General features: G+C 39.0%; 1 protein-coding gene across 3 annotated transcripts in view; it reads left to right on the forward strand.

Annotated features, from left to right (window-relative positions):
• Positions 1-21,674, forward strand: part of WDR26 (WD repeat domain 26) — a 42,176-nt gene that overhangs the window by 6,777 nt on the left and 13,725 nt on the right. For 2 of the 3 annotated variants that reach the window (XR_016442414.1, XM_090047997.1), the window contains exons 4-10: positions 4,387-4,523; positions 6,059-6,156; positions 6,872-7,028; positions 8,707-8,763; positions 12,262-12,400; positions 14,291-14,431; positions 20,995-21,114. Coding sequence is in view for 2 of the 3 variants with exons in the window: in XM_090047997.1 (XP_089904123.1) it covers positions 4,387-4,523; positions 6,059-6,156; positions 6,872-7,028; positions 8,707-8,763; positions 12,262-12,400; positions 14,291-14,431; positions 20,995-21,114 (849 nt within the window). In the remaining variant the exon portion in view is untranslated. The remainder of the gene's footprint in view (positions 1-4,386; positions 4,524-6,058; positions 6,157-6,871; positions 7,029-8,706; positions 8,764-12,261; positions 12,401-14,290; positions 14,432-20,994; positions 21,115-21,674) is intronic. The other variant, XM_090048010.1, reaches the window with a different exon arrangement.

The raw sequence follows: 21,674 nt of genomic DNA on the forward strand, positions 1-21,674 counted from the left end.
TGTCCATCACGATATTAATTATGTGCTGCTTGTGCCTAATGTGATATAGCTGCTGCTGACATATGGAGTGAATTAAATTGCTGACAAATCAATGTTTTTATTAAGCCACATATCTAAATTGGTTTGAGGCTTTCTTAAACTAACTTGAAAAATGTGTTGTTGCAAGCTTAGATTAAGACTTGATAATTTATCGATAGCCTCATTAAACAAAGACCAGCACTTACAATAGAGTGCCTTATCTGAATTTTTATGAGACTGTCATAGGTGAAAAACAAAACTTTGGAAATTCAGGTCCTGATCCTGCAAATTATTTTAAGCAGATGCATAACATCCTTGCATGAGCAATCCCATTGAAGTGAGTGGGAATACTTACGTGCCTAAGGGTTTGCGATATATTAGGCACTAGAATTATGTCTTCAACATGCTTTGGTGACAAGCTTGGCACTTCAGAACAAAGCCACATCAGTGTTTCATGTTGAGAAATTATTTAGAGATTCAGTACATGAAAAGTTAATTCAGTATATCTATAATATTGACGTTTCAATTTTTCGTGTTTTTTAAGTGACTTAAGCAAATGCATCCTACTGATTTCACACCGTAAACCCTGATCAGATTGCTTCAGATGTTCTTGACTTGAGGAAATTCAGTATATTGAAAGAGAGGGTTTATTCTAAATACAGATTCAAGCATGTGCTTAAGTCACTTCAACATGAAAAAGGAAACAGAATATTCTAATGTGCATATCAATTTTGTCTTGCATTCATGTTTTCAGAGTATTGATGAGGCCCTGGACTTTGCTTTTTCAGTCTCTGTGGACATTAAGTACAAGACTATAAAGTCTCAATGTTATATGGTTTTTCATTGACATCTAAGACTTAAACAAATACTAAAAACACACTTTCTTAAAGTATTAAAGTGTATTGGGGAGCAAATAAAGCACTAGCATACAACTAAAGAAAAAAGTCCAATCTGTTCAAATAAAGCCAAGCTGCTATTCATGCGGAGTTGCATTATGCTAACGCTGGATTTTTAACTCAACTTTAAGGTTATTTAAATTGTAAAATTTTTAGAAACAGCAGGGTTACACTTTTTATTTTAAATTTTAGTATTGTATGGCCGCATGAGGTAGTATTTAATTGAACAAAAGTTTTTAGCCTGAGTTTGGGAAGTCATGCCCTGTCAGTATTCCCTCCACCCTCCCCCACTGTCCCAGCTGATACACTGAGGACTCCTTACTGTTGGATCATGGAATAGACGTAGTTTTTGCTGGATTTATTATGATCATTCAGCAATGAAGTGGCAACTATATCTCAGGCTGTACTGCAAGAATTTGGATTATAGTTACTGTCTCAAAGCTCTTGTCTTCTATAACAAGAGCAATTGATAAGGATTATGAAGTCTCTTAGATTAAAAAAAAATCTTGAAATAATAATTAAAGAAAATGTCTAGAAGGGAGATGTGTGAGCTGAATATATGAGCACCCTGTACCTTATTAGTTTAGTACTGCTGGTGTTCTATTCAATAAGAAGAGAATAAATAGTATCGACAGTGTCATCTTCAGAGAAATAATCTAAATGGAGATTTTTTCCAGCAGTTTTTGTTTCAGATTCCAGAATAGCTCTGAGCATGGAACTGAGTGGGTCTTACACCTTTTGAGGTCCCTCCTGTCTAGTTGGGGAAGATCGCATCTGACAGTAGAAGTAACTAGCAGACTTGCAAATATAAATGCTAATAGTGGGGGAGGATATGAGTGGGAGACACAGAATTTAGTCTGCCATGAAGAGAGTCTCTTATTAGACTAGTAGTGGTTCCAGAAAAGTTGATGGAAGCATGGGGAGGGCTGAATTTTTTTCTACTATAAGTTAAGAACTTTTTTTTAAACATTGTAGTGGAAACGGTCTTGGTGATCGCTGAGGTTCTCCACCCTTAATTTCTCCTTATTTGAACATTCTTAAATTTATCCTGTAGTGTATTGGCTCTAGGGTTCTCTAAACAAAAGTGTGAGAAACAAGGGTTTTGTTGTGTTTTAATCTTTTTTGTTGGACCTACTGTATACTTGGGGGAGATGTTATATGAGTTTGCAGGCAGAGTACTTGTGTTATAGTCAAAAATATACTTCTAAGCTAGCAACAGAAAAGCAGCAACTTAAATGTAGGTTAAATGTTATCTAGGTTTTAAAATAGATATTACTTACAATTCTATTCAGAATCTCCTTTCCAACTTGCCATTATGCTTATTAATCAGAAGTTTTTAGTATGGAGTATTTGAAAAGTGTCTGTAATTTATGAAATCTCATGTTGCATCATTTGAATGGTATGGAAAAGGACTTGCCCAGGCTACCGATGAAGCTAATGACTTTCAGAAGAGAAGCATGCTCTCTCTAGCTGGTTTGGCAACAGCACAGTCACTTGATTGCTGTGCAAAATATCTGGGTTGAATGGTCAGTTCTACTGGTGTAGGCAGAGTTATGGAGACATCAGCTACATAATAGCTGATACTGGCACTGCAGAAAGTTGCTCTTTTGGCCTTTCTCTTTCACTGAGAGTCATATTTGTGGAACCATAACTTCATAAAAGAAGCAAGGAGGAGAGATGGATGTAGAAGTTACCATGCAGTGTAAGATACGGTAACAGTATAATAAAAAAAAAAAAAATTCTGTATAAAATACAAGTGAGAATTGGAATCTTCAGCACCATTCTGCAGTACTTTTCTCCTGAGGGAAAGAAAGTATTAAAATAATTCAGGAAAAATGTGATCTGGGATCTTGTCAGTTGAATTATTTGAAAGAGTTCTGTCTCACTTTAATCGAATCAAAATACAGGAAGGAATTTTGTACAATGACTTGGTATATACCCTCTTTGTCCACACTGTAATGATGACAGTGTAAAAAGAAGATGAGAACTTGAAAGAGGTCACTTCTTAAAATATGGCTTGTTTAATTGTTTTAAAATGTAAAGCTGATGTTATCAAATAGCATAAGCTTATTTTTTTTAAATTACTAGAAGTGCGTATCGATTTTTTTCAATTAAGTTCTTGTTTCTGCATTCCAGCAGAAGTTAAAATTAGCACCGAGTTACTGAACAGTAAACAAACATGAATTTGTCCAAATCGAGTGATATAGGTGCATTAGTTGAGGTAAAAGAACAGTATGCAGTAAACCCTGATAAGTGTAAATATATAAGGTGTTAACATCATAAATATTTTGTATGCTTCTCTGATACTGTGACTCAAAGATGGTAATACCTAGTTTAGAACTGTACAAGGTATTAGTAATGAGCTAGCATTGTAGTAATGAGTAAATATTTGACCAAATATTTACATTTTGGATCTGACAATCTTTGGGATCTGCTCACCTCATGGGGCCTTGGAAGGGGGTAAGATAATGAATCATGCTTAAGTTTAGTTATGTGCAGCATTATTCTTTCTGTCACTCCTAGAAATAAGCTAGCAAATTGCACTCTTTCTTAAAAACAGATTTTTGCCTTAACCCATTAGGTGCAGGCTGGGGATGTTTTTCTCATGGCAGTAGGCCCTGAAATTAATGAAGTCATGCAGATTAAATTAATAAAAAATCAAACTCCAAGTAACTCTTTATCTGGAAGCAACCAAAGTTTTACGTTCATTTTAAAGATGAGCGTACTTAGAAATTTCCAGGGTTGCAGGTTTTTAATGCCACATTGAATGTCTGCTTTTTAATAAAGGTAGAATTGGTTATTGATGAAAAGCTGGTTGTGAAGAAGTATGTGAAGTTCACAATAGAACTTTTAATAGAGTGATTTGAACATGGGTCAGGTGAACTCTGTAGGAAGCAATATCTTTCTGTGATCTTTGGGAAGAAAGTGGCAGGGTTTAATATAAAAGTTCAAGTGGTTTTACTTGTCTGCTGTCTTGTTTTTTCCAAGTTCCAAAATGTAATCTGTTGCTATGGCATCTTACACAGCCATTTCGGTAATTCCTTAGTGAGTTCCCATACAAACTGTACAACTACATGTTGACTTGACCTGCTGGCTAATTTTCTTTATTACCCACCATATGTGGAGAGGATATAGGTTTTTCTGAAGTGAACATGGAACTGAGGAAGTCTCATCCAAACCTCATCTATGGGGTGATGACTAAAGGGGGTAATAGGGTGAGGAGTGATGTAGAAGGTACTTGAAGCTCTACCAAATGGGAAAGAGCAACTTGTAGATAGCTTCTAATATAACTACCACAGTTTTATGGGAAGACCAGCCAAAAGAATCTCCATTTTAAAGTAGTGAAACATTACGTATAGTTATGTATCTGAAGGGCATAGTAGAATGGTCTCTACTGTTCTGTTTAGGCGCAAACGTTTTCTGAAACTTCAGTCAACCTTTTTCCTCTGACTGCTGCTTTCTGTCATGTCAGAGGATGAAGTTTTTGCTGCTGCAGCAGAAGTACCTGGAATACCTGGAGGATGGCAAGGTCCTGGAGGCTCTTCAAGTTCTACGATGTGAACTGACTCCACTGAAATATAATACCGAGCGCATTCATGTCCTCAGTGGGTAAGGGTGTTGTTCAGACTTGGACAGTTAGTTGTATGGAGTTTCTTGAGGGATGTTGTAACTAGGACAAAGCAATCTGGTCAGTATTTTTACATGTTTTGTTTTAGTAATTTTCAAAGTGTACTTACTGTAGCTGTGTCAAAGTGAAATAATTTATTTTCCCTCTGGGCCAGTCCCATTCTCTTTCGAAATCAATGGAAAAACTCCATAGTATTTTTTTGCCTCTTTTCATTCATTCATGCTAACACTTCACAATCTGCTTTAGCCCAGAAGCCAACAGCATAGATCAGAGGTAGGCAGTGTTTTTTGCTGCAGGTCAGAATGATCTACCCCAATTCAGAGGCTGGTCAGCAGGCACCAGAACCTGCCCACCACCAGTGCTGGGCCCTGCAGTGGCATGGGGAGAGTACATGTCACAAGTCCACATCTGTAGCCTGGATCAAATGGTTCTGCTGGATGGATCTGGCCTACAAGCCATGGGTTTCCAAACTCTGGTGTAGGTAACAGGTTGAAATGATCAGGGGAAGAAATGGATTAAATGTGTATTTCTGTTGTATCCTGAAGTGCATTTCTTTTATCTAAGCCAAGCATTTACAACTATTTTTATAGACTAGGAACCCAAGCTGGTATGCCTCCAAGTTTCCTGTTTTTTAAGGTTGTAGTCAACCCCTCTTTTTCTACAGGAGTAACTTAAGTCCCCAGACTTCCTCTGTAGAGAAAAGTCAGGCATGTACACAGTGGTCTCTGTTTTTATCTAATCCAAAGGCCATTTTCACCAAAATCTTTCACTTTCTTTATTACTTTTTATGGTATCTGGCCTCTCTCATAGCCTTTTAGTAAGGAACATGATTAAAGGGATTTTTTTTCAGAGCAAATGGTTCTTAGCCATCCGTCAGAGTCCAACAATAAAATGTATTCATTTGTTGTCTTTTTTCATTTACCCCAGGGTCCAACTTCTAGTGTTCATAGAGTAGTAATAACTAACAAAACTATTAGTGGAAAATATTGTTTTAAAACATCGTTGTGATGCAGCTGCAAATACCTCTCAAACTCATTTAGATCTATTTAAATAGTACTTGTTGCCATGTGAGTATTCTTGGTGCTTATTCCAAATATTTCAAATCGCTGTAAACTTCTAAGTGATTGAATTGGGATTTTCATATTGAAGCCTTTGGGTTAATTTTCTGGGGGTGGAGAGTAGGGCAGTTTATAGAAGGCCTCATTCTTATCCCTATTTATTTGCTGCAGTTCATCCTTTGACTCCTTCATTTGGTCAAGCTTTTACTTGGTTGTTGTTTGGGTGAGTGGTGTTTGCTGTGTTCTGAAGATGAGCACACGCTGGCTCTAGTAAGCAGATAAGGGGGGAAAACTTTGATTCACAAGCTGACTGCTGAGAGAACCCTCCCTCTTCCCACGCTCTTTCCAGAAAAAATCCTTGTAAGCAAGAACATTGCCATATGCACCATGTTATAAGTGATAACTAATTCTGAAAGGTTTAGATCATAATTTGTGTTCATCTTTTAATGTTTTAACAGGTACTTGATGTGTAGTCATGCAGAAGACCTACGTGCAAAAGCAGAATGGGAAGGGAAGGGAACAGCTTCCAGATCTAAACTTCTGGACAAGCTCCAGAGTAAGATATCTTTTAGTATTCTCTGTTTATAGAGATCTTTCTAAATCAAGTACACCAACTTAACAGGGTTAACTTCTGAGGGAGCTACACTTGCTACTAATTCTGGTATGCCATTAGTTGACTTTACTAAGATTTTGTTGTTTGTTTGTAATGACAGCTTTAGTTTTTCCCAGTTCCATATTTCTGCAGTATATGGAAAGGGTATAAATTGTTTCGTTGTCTGCTTTGGATGTTAATTTACTGTTTCCATGTTACCAACATAAGTGTCTTACATTGTTCTTGATACTAGCTCATGGATTTTTCTGTCTTGGGATTTGGGTTACCTCTCAATTTCCATGGGCCTGTCATATGTGATGCACTCCAATGTTTTGATTAATAGTCTTACGGTACTGTTAAAATGTCTTCTGTTAATGGGGAATACCAAAAAAACCCCCACAGTACAGCTAAATGAACTTTTGCAACTGAGATTTTTTTTTAGTTTAACATTGGTGTATAATGATCACATACAATTAAGAATTCCATGTATATATGTTGATTTAAATCCTCCATTGTATAGGTATAAACTAAAAGATTTCAGCACTAGGATGGGTTATTTATTTTTTTAATCTACCAAGAATCAGAAATTTTTACAAAGAGCTTTTCCCAAAGCACTCAAAAGTATAAAATACATGTCTATACACAGATATTTTATTATAGTGTTTTATTTATTTTAAAGCATACCTACCACCATCAGTGATGCTTCCTCCAAGGCGTTTACAGAATCTGTTACGTCAAGCTGTGGAGCTACAACGGGACCGGTGCCTATATCACAATACCAAACTAGATAATAATCTAGATTCTGTTTCATTGCTTATAGACCACGTTTGTAGTAGGTAAGAGAATCTTTCCACTTTTTCAATCTGGGTAGCAATATTTACTTTTTAAAGTGATGCTGTCCACATGAGCAATACTTGTTCCTTTTGAACTATAGGTGTCTTAGTCCTGTTTTGAAATGAAACATGCTGAAGTTGCATAGAAAAAGCCAGTCCCTGTTAATGACCGTGCAAAGAAACTGGAGAATATGTATCAATGTTTCTTGATAATTAGCTCACTAACTCTCATTTCCATTATGGGTAATATTGAAAACTTTTAGTAAAAAGGGGTGCTTATGAAGATAATATACCCCTCTAGGTTAAGGCAAGAATTTCCTAATTCTAATGTCTGGCAGTGAGTTTAAGTGATACTTTGTCACTTTAAGAACAGTTGCTACTATTTTACATACCTACTCTGTCTTAATCTTTTGTGTGCAAGGGAATTGAAAGTTAACCCATTTAGCTTATAATGAATGTTGGGGTTTTTTAATGTTGAAGTTAAATGGGAAAACAATGTGTTTTACTCTCTAGTTCTAGCTGCAAATGTGTCAAGCAAACTAAATAAGGCTGGGCATATGCAAATGTTTTAAAACTCTGAAATTTGTAAGGGTTGTCTGGCTCCAACTTCCATTTTATTTCAATGTGCACAAATGTATGGGTTTTTGTTGTGGAGGGGGGCAGGGACGGAATTCTTAATGGACTAAGTAACGGTGGTGTTTGAACTTCAGCCAACCAGAGCTCATCAGTGATCTAAGAGAAGCTGCTTGAATGGAAAGACAAAACGTATAAATGTCTGCAAGATATAACTTAAGGAATGACAGCCACAAGTTGTAGCATGCTAAAGTAGCACTGCAAAATTGGGAGTGAATTTTACACTACTTCTTTTAAATAGCAGTTCAGTTCAGTTATCTGTCTCTAGTGAAGGTTTTCTTCATGTAAATGGCCACAGTAGCTTGCCTACTGCTAGAACATCTTTGCTATCTCCCTGTAATTTTGCTCTTAAATTAAGTCTCTTTGAAAACCTGGATCTTTAGGATATGTACTCTCTCTTTGGAAAATAGTTATCTCCATAGTATTCTGTTACAGCAGCCATCTGACAACGTAGTGTAAGGTTATTAATTTAACAACACATCAAAGTAATTGTTTTAGCTCTAATCTTTTGTATAATTTGTAGTCTTGCTACTTTTGATTGCTACAATGCCATCTTGGTTCACTTGATTTCTAGAAGCAATTGATGATGAGGATTTTCAGTGAGAGAGGAGCTGGGGCCTTTGAACTTTCCTCCAGAATAGATTCTTAGAGTTAAGCCAGTGGTGAATTGGGTAGCATATTAGCTTTTAATACTGCCAGTCCCCAAGTGTATGTTAATGATGTAGTTGACAGGGTGCAATAAAATCGACTTGCCCTTCTCTGAGATTTAGTTGACTAAAACATGCAGACACATTTCAGATTACATTCAGTTCTGATCAGACATTAAAGGAGACTGTTACTTTGCCCATGCTTGTGTAAATATCACCCGCATGTAAATACCTGCTCACTTCCTCTTTTACTCTTTTCCCCCTAAATTTTGTATTGCCCATGTTCAAGCATGTAAATTGGGTGAATAAAAAATGAAATACAGTCTATAACCCCACAAAACATTCAAGATGAAGGCTTCCACTCTGTCCTCAACTCAACCTATTGTACCTACCTATTGCAGGGGTCTGAGATCAATATGTGATGCGCCGTACATGCTGCAATGCTTGGGCATAATGAGGTGAGTTAAAGACAGTGGAAGCCAAATTTTGGATTATTATTATTATTATTATTATTATTATTATTCTTATTATTATTATTATTACTATTATTTTTTTATTATTTATGTTTAGGCTTCTAAGTATGCATAAACAAACAGATAGAAATAATACTGTAATAGTTTAAAAAGACATCCATGATATCACTTCCATTATATTAAGAATGATAGACCACTTAAAACTTTCACACCTTTGAGTCAGGAACTAATCTGTGTTGGCAATATTGTGCTCAAGCATGCTTGTCTCACACTAATAGGTATATTGCTGCGTTAGACTAAATCACTTCTGCTTCTCAAGGGAGGCATGGCGGGTTGGGGGAATGTTTGGAGCAGGGCATGAAGTGGGGAAAGTGCTTGGAGTGAAGGTGAGGCTTGCCACATTACTGTCTGGCCAGTGATGGATAATGAATAACATAATGAAAAAAGGGAAAATGGGTGGGGGGGAGGGACCATTTAACAGTATGTGTCTTGTTTAAAGTCCATTTCTAACTCTTTTTTTTTTTTTTTCTTTTTTTTCTACCTTGAGAACATGAAAGTGGAAACAACTTATTCTTCCCTCTTCTTATGGATGTTCACTTTACTCTATGGCTCATAGGGCTGTTTATGCTGAAGAGTTTACTTTCTGGGGGGAGGAAGTGAATACTGCTTCTTACAGATACTGGTTAGTTCAGCAGCTCTAACCCTGTCAGTGTCTAAACAGTTCTGCCACTCCTCCCCACTGCAGTACTTTCATCATAAACAGTGGGGATAAATGCATTTTGTTTTCCTTAATTTTAAAATGGGGCTTTGATCCTAGAGGACTTAATTTTAATTCTAAATATATGAAAATATACTGATGAGCCAGATTGTTGAAAGAGTGGAAATGAAGCATTGCATTGACAGACTGGCTAAATATGCTGCCATGAATGAAACAACCTAGTTGTCTGCATTTTGCAGGAATTTGTTTGAGCAACTGTCACTTTAATAAAATGAAACCTCTTCAAGCAGCCAACTTCATTAAGCAACTTCTTGTCTTCCAGACCACCTCAGAGTATCAAGTTTTTAAAGTAACCAATTTATTGCTCAGTTGAATGGTTATTTAAGTTTTGCTGTATATATGAATTACATCTTCATTCATTTGAGGAGAGGATGTAATTCTCTTTTGCGACTGAAGGATCTGATGCAAGTGAATTTCGTGTTAATGGACTCCCTCATTCTAGTCCAGTGCCAGTTAATGCAACTCCTCTACTGTAAATAATGTCTGAGCAACATGCTTTGTTTCCTGTCACCCTTTTTGGCTTAACCATGGCATTGTTTTTAATTCACATTTTTATATATCCTTCTGCTAAATGTTTATGGGGGTTTTTTTTAAGTTACTTAAAATAAAATCCAACTACTTAATTTGAAGTGTAGTATTAGACCTGGCACACTAGTATTAAAGGATTGTTAATAGCACTGAATTATGCATAACACAAGATCTTTTTTTTTTTTTTCTTTAGAACCAGTGTCACTAACTCGCATAGTCTAAAGATCACCAGTATTGGGGGGAGGAGGGAAATCAAATAATGTAGCACCTCTGCATGTATGGAGGTTGTTTCTGGCTCCAATTTTAACTAGCTGTAGGAGTGCAGATCAATCTTGTGATTCTCTGAATCTTGGAGTACAGTTTGTTCTGTATAGAGTAATGCTAGGAGCATTCAGTTTTAAAGAAAGCAGAGAGTATCTTGCAGGATTCATGTATCTTTAGCATAATAAACAATGTTTTATAGGGCTTTTTGTGGCTGATTCTATGTTACTTACGAGTTTAGGAAGTAAAACCCTGAACAAAGTAGGAGAGTTTCTTGTTCGTGACTGTAACTGGTGCCTTGAATTTTCTTTTCAGTGTAACTTAAATTTTTAACTAAGCCTTTTATAACCAAATAAATTGTATGAGTGATTTTTATTGTGGTAGCACCTGATCCCTAAGCCAGGGCTGCTCAACTAGTGGGGTTAAGTCTCTGGGTAGTGAGGCAGTGTGCTGCCATGCATGGAGTTGTGTGAGCCCCAGCCACATGTGGTGTTGAGAGAGGAGGGAATCAGGCATGCTTGAGATTGCGCCCATACAGGTCAGTGGTGGAGGTTGTCTGTGCAGGCTTGTAGAACAGCATGAAGCCCAGTGACCTGTGGCCCACATGGCATACAGTCCCTGTTGGTGTGGCCCTTGGGACCTTAGAAATTGGAGAGCCTGGCCTAAATCATGGACTTAGCATCCCACTGTGCTAGGCATTGTACAAATAAATAAAGCCTGGCCTTACCCCAAGCACTTTACACTTAAGCTAATACATGTAAGCTGTTTTGGGTTGAAATAATCTAATGTGTCTTCAGTGTTTAGCAAACTGGACTGTTTAGTAGGGTAAATATGTATAAAAACTGATCTCAAGTAATGCTTTTTTGTTAATTTTTTTTCTCTGCTCAAAAAACAAATTTGCTTCTTGCAGATAACTTAAATATAACATAGCTTAGTTTTTGTGTGAACTCACTAAGTTAACTATAGGATTTACTTAATATGTAACAATGTAGACTATTTTTTGTTTGAAATGGTTTATGCTAAATTCACAATAGAGAAGTGACTGGAAGTTATGGAGTCTTTTTCCAATTAATACACAATTAAGCCTAACATTCTATAGTGTAGCATCCTTTTATACATCTATTGCCATAACTATAGTTCATAAGAATTAATACTTTTCAGTGTATATTTGAGCAGAATGGACTCTTAGTAATGAGACCTCAAAATAGTTGGGTTGTTGTCTCTCTCCCCCTCAGATGTAGGATATCTTACTCTGGAAACTATATATTACTCTCCCCTACAGACCTAGGAGATAATTACTCTGGAAACTACCACTGTTCTGAACACTAAATAAAACTTAAATTGACCTGTGAGCTAATAGACTTTCATTTATAGTTTCCTTGAAAAATGATCCTGTATTGGATGCTAAGTTTACTGTGTGCTTCAGCATGTAATTAAGATCATTTTTTCAAAGAATTGTTAAAGTGAAGACAAGTCCTGCAGTGTTGAAATTGGTCAAATATGTTTTACCCAAGGACTTAAAGGGCTTCAGTCAAACTGAGGCTTCAAAGTTCTTTGTGTTCTTCAAAATTTAAAGGAAGATGCAGTTGTTTCCTGCTGAGATGACAATTTTAGCCAAACAAATTGACCCAAAAGGGGGAAGGGATAAGATAATGAGTAACTTCTATAGGTGTTTTTGGTTTAAAAAAAAAAAATACATGCAAAAGTAAACTCAAACAGTCTTGTGTCCTTGTTGAGTATATAATACCAATATCACCACAAACTGTATGGGTTTACTGGGTGTTTGCTAAGAAGTCTCTACATTAGAATTATAATGGTTTGAGGGTGTTGCTTGAAAAAATATTTACCATATATAAAGTGTATTAATATTTCAGATGACTTCTTGTGTTATTAAACTGTTTTCTTCTGTTTTTCAGGAAACAGTTTCCATGTTACACACAGCAGATACTTACAGAGCATTGTAATGAAGTATGGTTCTGTAAATTCTCCAACGATGGCACTAAACTAGCAACAGGATCAAAGGACACCACTGTTATTATATGGCAGGTTGATCCAGTAAGTGTGCATGTTATATGTTAAATGTATGTTGGCATATGTGTGCAGCTGGCTGGCTTTGAAACTTACTAAATTGGACCAGAGAAAGCAGTTTAATAACCCAGCAGTTCATGGTACTTAGCTGGGATGTGGAAAATGAAATTCAAGTTCCTCTTATGCAGTAGATGTAGCAGGGTCTTAAACATGGCCTCTTGCTTTCCCAGTGAGTGCTACAATCACTGGACTGTTAGCATTTTTGTGATGGGAGAAATTCTGTCTTAAGCTGTAGGGATCTTGCCAAATACAAATGGTGTTTTTGTTTTGTTTCAATAAACTGACACTTTTTGACAGAGGTTTCATCTGAAATATGGAAATAAGGTAATAAAAGCTTGGAGAATAAAGTCCCAGTAGCATTCTGCTGGACCAGTTGTTAATATAGTTGCAGTTACTGTATAATTCTTCCTTAATGTGACTTGTTCTACTTGAGACAGATTTAGAAGGCTTGAAATCCAGTATGATCAGCAATACAGAGGGATTACTGAATTATTTGGATCAAATGTCCATCCACATCTAATACTAGTTTGTCTACACTATTAGAAGTGGATGAGAAATATTTTAAACACTTAATTCTTCATCAGGTGCCATTCACATGTATATTGTCACTCTTGGTGTACATGTGCCTCTTTATACTTGAGCTTGGAGGCTTTATTCTAGTAGTTGGTATCCATACAGCACATATTGTGCCCTCCCTCTCTGTGCTTGGAAGCAAGGACAAAGAGGACAGTGCATGCTCCTCCATTCCTCTTGCCTATCTTGCTTCTAGAATCTGCCCAGACTGCATCTTTTCTTCATTCCTTTTGAAGAGCTTTCTTTTAACTTTTACATCTTTTTATCCTCTTGTATCCACCTTCAAGAGTGTTCCTTGCTCCTTCTCGTAAGATTTGCTGCCTTGCATCTTTGGTTTGTTCCACATGAGACTTCATTTTCTTCATAGTGTCAACCAGGCCTCTACTGTATCTTTTTTCTTTCCTACCGTATTTCAAGTAATTTAAAAAAAAAAAAAAAAAAAAGGAAGAAAGTCATGTTTTTGGTTGGGTTTTTTTTTTTTTTGTAGTAATAGTAGTAGTAGTAATTTGACTGCGTCCTTCAGAACTCAGCTGAATTGTGGTTGACATGGGTATTGTGGGAGCAAAAGCTAGGAAATCTAGAATTCTAGTCTTGGTCTTGTGTTCACACTGGGGCCCCCAGCGAGGCAACTTGCTCCATGTTGCAACGTGTGGAGCAATGCTTGCTTGCTTGATTAGACTGTAAAGACTGGTTCTAATGTCACTGCAAAAAATTGCAGAAATTTATTGTATGAACTATAGTCTGCTTTATGGGCAGTAATCTGCCCTTTCTTTGTGTTGAATTCTTAATGGTTGAGTTTCACATGCAAAACAATGGAAAAATAAAGCAGTGTTCTTGAGGAAGACTTGCTGGTCCTTTTCTTCAAATGAGTTTTACTGTGTGCTTCAGCATGTAATTTAACATTTTTTTTTTTCAAAAAATTGTGAAGATAAGTCCTGCAGTGTTGAAGTTAGTGTAAGTGTTTTACACTAGGACTTATCTTCTTGAAGAAGATTTTACTGGTGCTTTTCTTCATACGAGATTCCCCCTTCCCTTCCAATCCCCTGCCTTAAGGATGGATTTAACAGTGTAGTAAGTGCCGATTAAAAAATCAGCACTTTTAAGTTTTATTTTTCTTTAAAAGAATGTGGTTTGCCCTCTTAAAGGGTCAGACCATGAAGCCTGGACCAAATATGTCTTTTCTGTATAAAGCCAACAGGATTTACCTTGAATTGTTTTTAACATTTGTTCAAATAGTTATGGTAAATGTTGATTGTAAGTGTTTTAGTTGATTTGCTGTTTCAGGATACACACCAGCTAAAACTACTTAAGACATTAGAAGGCCATGCGTATGGTGTTTCTTACATTGCTTGGAGTCCAGATGACAACTACCTTGTTGCCTGTGGCCCAGACGACTGCTCTGAGCTTTGGCTCTGGAATGTACAAGTAAGTAATAATGAATAAACAATAAAAGACTTCATATTTTAAGCAGTCTTTTTGTTATGCATAATAATTGTGTGAAAATGAGCAGATTTGTTCTTTATATGTGAACATGGAAGAACTGGATTTATTTTACTGAAAAAAAAAATTTAGTAAATAGCCTGAAAATGGACAGATAAATGAGTGATATTAACCAAATATAGATCTTTTATAAGGTGTTTGTGCTAAGTATAAACAGAACTAAACAAATGTGGAAAATTTCACTTGTATACAAATCATGTTCCTTTTCACTTTGGTCTTTTTACCAAGCTTACCACTGCAAGTGGTGATTTGTGTCCGAGAGAAGTTATGGTATCATACATTTCAACAGCATCTGTTTGAAAACTGCTGGGGAATAAATTCCTCTAACTCTGTATATTTCTGTTACCTCCTTATTGGAGTGTGATGTGGTTTCTTTTGTTTGTCTGTTTGGTTTTTCTCCCTCTTCCCTCCCCCCCTTGGAAAAATTACATTAATTGTCTTTACTACTGTTAGTATTCATGTTGGAGTGTGCATATGGATTCTGCAATACGTAGCTCTTGAGGAACTGGACTATTTAACATGGATGTAGTTGCAGCAAAAAACATTTTCTGTCAGTTTGCAGGAGTGATATCTGCTGTAGGGGCCAGGGAATAAAAAATTTACTGCTTTTACTGGCCTGTTAATCAGAATTACTTGTAAAGTTCAGGTGAGATTATGGGGTTTATGTAGAAAAAGCAAAATAAACAAAAGTACTACTATTTTATTTATTTATTTATTTTTACTCTGCCTGGTTTTTTGTTTTGAGGTATGGGAGACTATTGTTGTGGTCTCTGACCCATGCTGAATATCTTTTGTGTGGTCAAAGAGGGAGATGCTTTTGCTAACTATCTGAGATATTTCAAAGACTGATTGAAGTGTTGGTGGTATAAATCATTCAAGACAAGTCAGATGCGTGCCTTGTTTTTGGAGTGTAGGGGGAAAAGATTCTTCCATGGTCATGGTCGACTTGCCTGAGTGATTAAAAAGGGATCCTGGTTTTCCCTGACTTAAAAAAAAAATCTGTCTGTTAAAAAAACCCAAATAATGTCATAAAAATAAAAGGGCCATCCTAGGCTCTCCTTCCTCCCCCCTTCCCCCTCCCCCAGCTGTGGGCTTGGGCAGGGCAGCTCCTGGCCACTGCATGCGCTCCCAGATCTGTACTGGGGCTGGTGCTGGCTATGGGCTCGAGCTCCTGCCCTGCTTCATTCTCCCAGGGCCTCTGCAGGCATGACCCAGCACAGCAGGGAGCAGAGGAGCCATATGGGGATTCCCTCACCACTACTCCCCACCTGCTGCCCTGGCAACACCTCCTGTGAATGCCACTGCTTTGAGGGGCATAGCCCTGTGCTGCTGTTCTCACTGCAGCCCCATGTCCAGGAGGTGCTCGTCAGGGTAGCACGGGGTGAGCAGTGACGGGGAGATGCATGCACTGCTGCCTGCCATACCACAGCACGCCTGCTAGGCTGAGGAGGCCCCAGGGAAGCAGGGCGGAGAGAACAGCAGTGAGCAGCTTCTCTGTGCAGCTCCTGCACTCCCTGCTTCTCTCCCCTGGGGCCTCCCCAGCCTAGTGGGCATGACCCAGCACAGCAAACAGTGGCGCCACACAGGGATCTCCCCACCACTGCTTGCCTGCACTGCCCTGGCGATTTTTGTGCCTCCTGCACGCAGGGCTGCAGTGAAGGCAAGAGCACAGGGGTCCACCCCTCAAAGTAGCTTCCCAGCTCTGCCAATGCCCCACTTACCCACTTTTGAATCAGGTTCACTTTTCTTCTGGGAGTCTGTGAGGCAAGAGCCTCAGGCCCTGCCCTTTCCTCCTCTCCCTCCCCTTCTGGGCAGGGTTTCCCATCCTTTTTGCAATTAGCTCTTGTAGGCTGGAACTCAGTCAGCCTGCAGAGCTCTCTGCAGAAGTGGGAAATCCACAGGTTTCTCTGCTAGAAGGTAAAATTGTGGGGTTTTTTGTGGGGGGTGTTTTTTTTTTTCTGATTTTTAAAAGCAGGAAATCCATGGTTGTCTCAGTCTTCTCATGGGAAACAGAAAACCCGGATCCCTGGTGATTAAAGTATCCAGGAAGCGTAGCATGCCATGGTCTGGGTGTAGCTGCAAGAACTTTCTTGGTGTGGCAGGACAGCAACAAGGCTAGGCCCCAGAACTGGGGTGGGCAAAATATAGCCCACCAGCCACCTGCCAACTGAGTGCATCTGGTCCACGGGTGGGTGGCCACAAACTATTGAGATCCGACCCACAGGCAGCCAGTGGCTCCAGCCACTGTATGGTGCTGGACAGACGGAGGTATTTCCGCTGAGTGCTGAAGTGGCAACATCAGCTGTTCACCTGGGTTGATGCCCTGATCCCCACCTGGAACCTGCCTGTTGCATCCACAGCTGATATGAGTACCTGCCCAGGACTGCTTCCTGCATGCCAGCCAGGTGCTGATGTAAGCTGCAGATGCAGCCAGCAAGTTCTGGGGTGGGGTGGAGATTGGGGCTTGCTGCAGCACTGGGTGGGAGTGGAATGGGGATGGTGGTGGGAGGAGAGGAGAGAGAAGTGTGGACCTCAATTTAGGGAGTTTTGCTGAGCTGTTGCAGTTGGGAGCAGGGGTGCTGACTTTGGCCCATGACAGCTCACTAAAACTCCCTATGTGGCCCTTGGGGCCCAAATAATTGCCCACCCCTGCTTTGGAACCTTGTAAGAGCAGTAGCAAGACTGTTACTACTTTACAGTAAATAGTTCTTTATATAAATTTCTATAAATAAATGTTTCCACACGAAGTCTCATCAAGATGCTGCAGACAGCATGCAACAGCTCACTTGACCTGAGCCAGTTCATTTACTGCTTCAAACAAGCTCTAGTGCTCAACTGGTAGCTACTGCAAATTCCTTAGCAGCTGAGAGAGGGTTAATGCTGGACTCTACCCCTTGTGCTTGCTGGACCAGAAAGAAGCAGGAGCCATTTGGGCAGCTATCAGGGGAAAAACATCTCCATGCTTCTATTCTAGTAAGCAAGGAAGCTGAATTTTCATTAAGTTCCCAATTCTAGAAGGTTTTCTTTCTTTCTTCCTTCCTTCCGGGGGGGAGCAAAGGTGTGTGATATGCAAGTAAATATGGTAGGCTTGGAAGTGTCAGGCATTGGGTATGGACTAAATCACAAGTTACTAGCTGATGTGACTAGACCTAGCCTTTATATCTCAACGGCCTGCACAGAGTCTACAAATATCAAAAACAATGACATGGAAGGCTCTGTTCTTGTTTAAATTCTACTGGAGTGCCAGTTCTTAATATACTGCAGTGTTGGTATTTATGTATTCTATTCTTGATACTTTGGAAACTAGGATAAGTGGATGAGAATAAAGACTTTCAGATAGTAGAGTTATACTAGTGGAGGGGAGAACAAAACTGAATGGTCTCTGAAAGACGACGAGACAAATGCCAGAAGTGGCCTAAAATAGAGCCGATTGTCATTGTTTTTTATATTTTTGCATTAATTACTGTCTTTGCCTGAATCCAAGACTACTTTTTAATTTAAAATAACTCCTGAATAACTTGTATTCTATACATGGCAATTTTTAAATAAAATTAGAACATGTATAGAATCTAATTTTTCCAGGGTCATTTTTAAAATTCATCCTTCCCACGGCTGTGCTGGGAAAAGCAGCAGCAAGGAGGCAGGTGGCCAGCGTGCCACTCCTTGCCTACCACCTGTCCCCCTGCCCTTCCCCTACCCCACCAGTGCCACTTGCCTTGTGTGGCAGCTCTGGCCCAGTTCAGAGCCAGACCTGAAGCTACAGTATCTCCCTTGCTGCTGCATGGTTTTGCAATGCTCTTTTCCACTGCTGTGGGCTAGAGTGGCTGCTATTTCTGCTGCCTGGCCAGGCCAGGGTGACTCATTCAGATCATCCTGTGCCCTTCCCTTCTCCTGCCCCATCCCTTGGCAAGCAGCAGAAGCATCTGTGGCTCCAGCCTGGAGCCAGAAGTACAGTAGCCACCTGCCACGAGCCTGCAGTCAAATCTAAGACTAGGCTTTTCCCCGTGTTCAGTGAGGGGGAACCCTCATCTTGGAATAGAGTAAATATTCAGAGGGTTAAACATTGTTATATTATAGCCTTATTCTTTGCAAGTCCCTTGGCTGATGCTGCTGAAGGATCCACTGAGGACTGAAGGGAATACAAGGTTCCATATCTGTAACCTGGTGGATTTGTCTTGGGCAATGACTAATTGAATCTAAAAAGACAAGGATTTTTATGGGTGATTTATTGAACCAGCTGTGTGGTTGGAATACCTTTTAGACAAGCTTTCAGGTATTACTCCACCCTTTTGTACCAAATGTCCCTTGTGGAAATTGTGGGTGAAATCAGGCAAAAACTACATGGCAGAATGAATGATGACAGAGGCACTAAAACACAGCTAAGAGAACATGTCACAAATCATTTCCTATCTGACCTCACAGTTCTTGTGCTGAAGGAAAACTTACAGAACATATAAAAGGAGCCTGGGAGCAGGCTACAATTCATTAGCCAAGTAGACACTAAGAGCTAGGGATTTAACATGGACAATAACTTCCTGGCCCATTATAGTTGATCCTAATCTCTTCATTTGCCAGGTGATAAGGAACCTTCTAAATGATCTTGCAGCTAAAATCTGATACATGGAAAAGCATCTGTCTGACTACCTGACTTCTATTTACATGAGTTTTAAACAAGCCCTTGTTCTGTCTGCTGTTTACCTCTGCTGTGTCTCATTCTATCCCAGAGACCTGAGGAAGGATACTGTGATATCTCAAAATCTGTTGGAGGCTGTCCTGTAGAAGGCAGAGTAGATTTGTATCTTGTAGAGCAGCCAAAGTAGATATATATAGCATAAGCATTCATGGGGCTGAAGCTCACTTCATCGTGTTATAAAGGGGGATGCAGAAAGTAGAGTATAAGGAGAGAGAAATTAGAATACAAAAGACTGTGGGGGTGGATAGGAGAGAAGGGGGAAGGAGACAGTGTTGCAAGAGACAAGCAAACAAACATTTAAACCCATAGGAAAGAAGGAGTTGACCAGACTAAACCAGGTAATGAAATAAGAATCCATAGACCCTTTTTAAACCATACCTTAACATAATCCAGTCCTTAGATGATTTCCTGTTCAACAGTTTCCTGTTCAGATTGGTTTTTAAAACTTGCTGTCTGAGAACAGCTAATGTAGTGTCCAGGGAGATTAAAGTATCCTGCCACAGACTTGAATCCCTTCTTCAGCTGAGTGGTGTTTATTCATTCTGTCACATACGGATTACCAAGTCGGTCCAGTACGGACAGCAGAGGGTCACTGCAAGCAGGTGAATGGTATATATGACCTTGAGGTTACAAGTCAACAAACCTCAGATGTTATTATCTGTGTTATTTGGTCCAGTGATGATGTGGTCTGTATTGATGTTGGGGCACAGAAGGCATTTGGGTCTGTTGCAAAGCCTGGGGCCTCAGTGAGACTGGGAGTTCAGTATGCTGGCTGAGGTTGGGGAGAGGGAGCACTGTTTATAAGTCAGGACTGGTTTGTCTGCTATGACTATTTCGAGTTGGTTATCCTTTTCCAGGAGGAGGTTGGAGGTCATCCATGATGTATCTGAAGTGTTCAAGCTATAGGTGGGAGCCAGAGGGACTCCTTTATTATTGTCCTGGGGTTGGTGTCAGAGCAGGATGCAAGTCTGGTTTTGTTGATTTTTAAGCGGCTACAGTTTTGTGGTTGTATTGTAATTGTAGGAAATCTCTGTTCCAGATCCTTAAGGTAGGTATGTGTCCTAGTTGATGGGTTTAGAGCAGATATGATTGTAATATAGAGCTTGGCTATAGCAAATGGTCTACCCCATTGCAGCTGATTCAGTGAAATACCACCTGTTGCATATTTCCTGGACCATTACAACTAAGCATCACTTAAACACTACTAAATTGAATCTATATGTTTGACATGCCTACCTGGCCTTGCTTTACTTATTGCTTCATAATCTAAGAATGCTGCTGTATTCAGCAGGGTGGGAAATTAAGAATTTAACTGAAAACTGACTACCAATCTTACAAGAATTTATAAAGAACTGTAAAAACAAAAAAGGTCTGTTTTTCTTTCACTTTTCCTCCACTTATTTGTATTTTTTTTTTCGTCCCCACTTGTAAGAGATCCCCATCCAATCTCTTAAATACACCACTTGGTGTCCTTGCAGTAGCCCTGAATGAAGGCTGAGTACTCCTGAGGATAAACTCACTGCAACTGCTAGAGTGAGAACATGGCTTACAGGTTTTTTTTCATTTTGAAGGAAAAGCAGAATGGTTCCAGCCCCATCTTCTCACTGCTTCCTACTAGACATTCATATTATAATCCTGTCTCACCTTTTTATTTAATTGATGCAGGGAGATGTTCATACTTGTTGGAGTGCTAGGTTAATGTTTTGTGCACATCTGTTAGTTTTATGTTTGCATCTTTAGGGAGAAAGGGAATGCTTATGCTCAGGTGTTTAATTTTTCTTTGTTTATTCTCCAGACCGGGGAGCTGAGGACTAAGATGAGCCAGTCCCATGAAGACAGTTTAACAAGTGTGGCCTGGAATCCAGATGGAAAACGCTTTGTAACAGGAGGACAGCGTGGGCAGTTCTACCAGTGTGTAAGTTCCATCTGTGTCCCCTTCAGAAGACTTGTGTAGTCGTCTTAAATAGTGGAATCTGCTTAAAACTAGTACAACAAGGTTAATAGGTCTATTTGTTTGTAGTATACAAATACACATACTGGAAGATGAATTAAGTTACCTATAGAATCTTTTTTTCTTTGGCCTTCCTAATTTGAAGATGGCATAACATGTCATGCTAACACTAATAGCTTTTTAAATTTTTGTTAATGAACCCAGAAAGACTACTCTGAGAGAACAATATTCTGGATCATATTGAAAAATGTTTTAAATAGTCTTTCACTTACAAAGTAGAACCTGTATTTTTTTTTGTGTTCATGTGTTTAGTGACCTGCTTAGTTGTCAAATTAAAGATTAGCTGTTCTCTGTTTTGCTGTTGTCTCATTTCAAAGGATGCAGCTTCTCTGATCAGCTGCAGCTTATTGGTCATCTCATCTAGCTGATTAGAGAAGTGGCTCCCTTTTGAAATAATAAAAGCTGCAGCAGTCAGCTAGAGTGCCTCAGTGGTCCAGCACAGCTGTTTGCTCTTTGTTCAGTGT

Source organism: Crocodylus siamensis, chromosome 1 (genome assembly GCF_052110815.1).
Source record: "Crocodylus siamensis isolate JL-2025a chromosome 1, ASM5211081v1, whole genome shotgun sequence".
Classification (NCBI taxonomy): domain Eukaryota; kingdom Metazoa; phylum Chordata; order Crocodylia; family Crocodylidae; genus Crocodylus; species Crocodylus siamensis.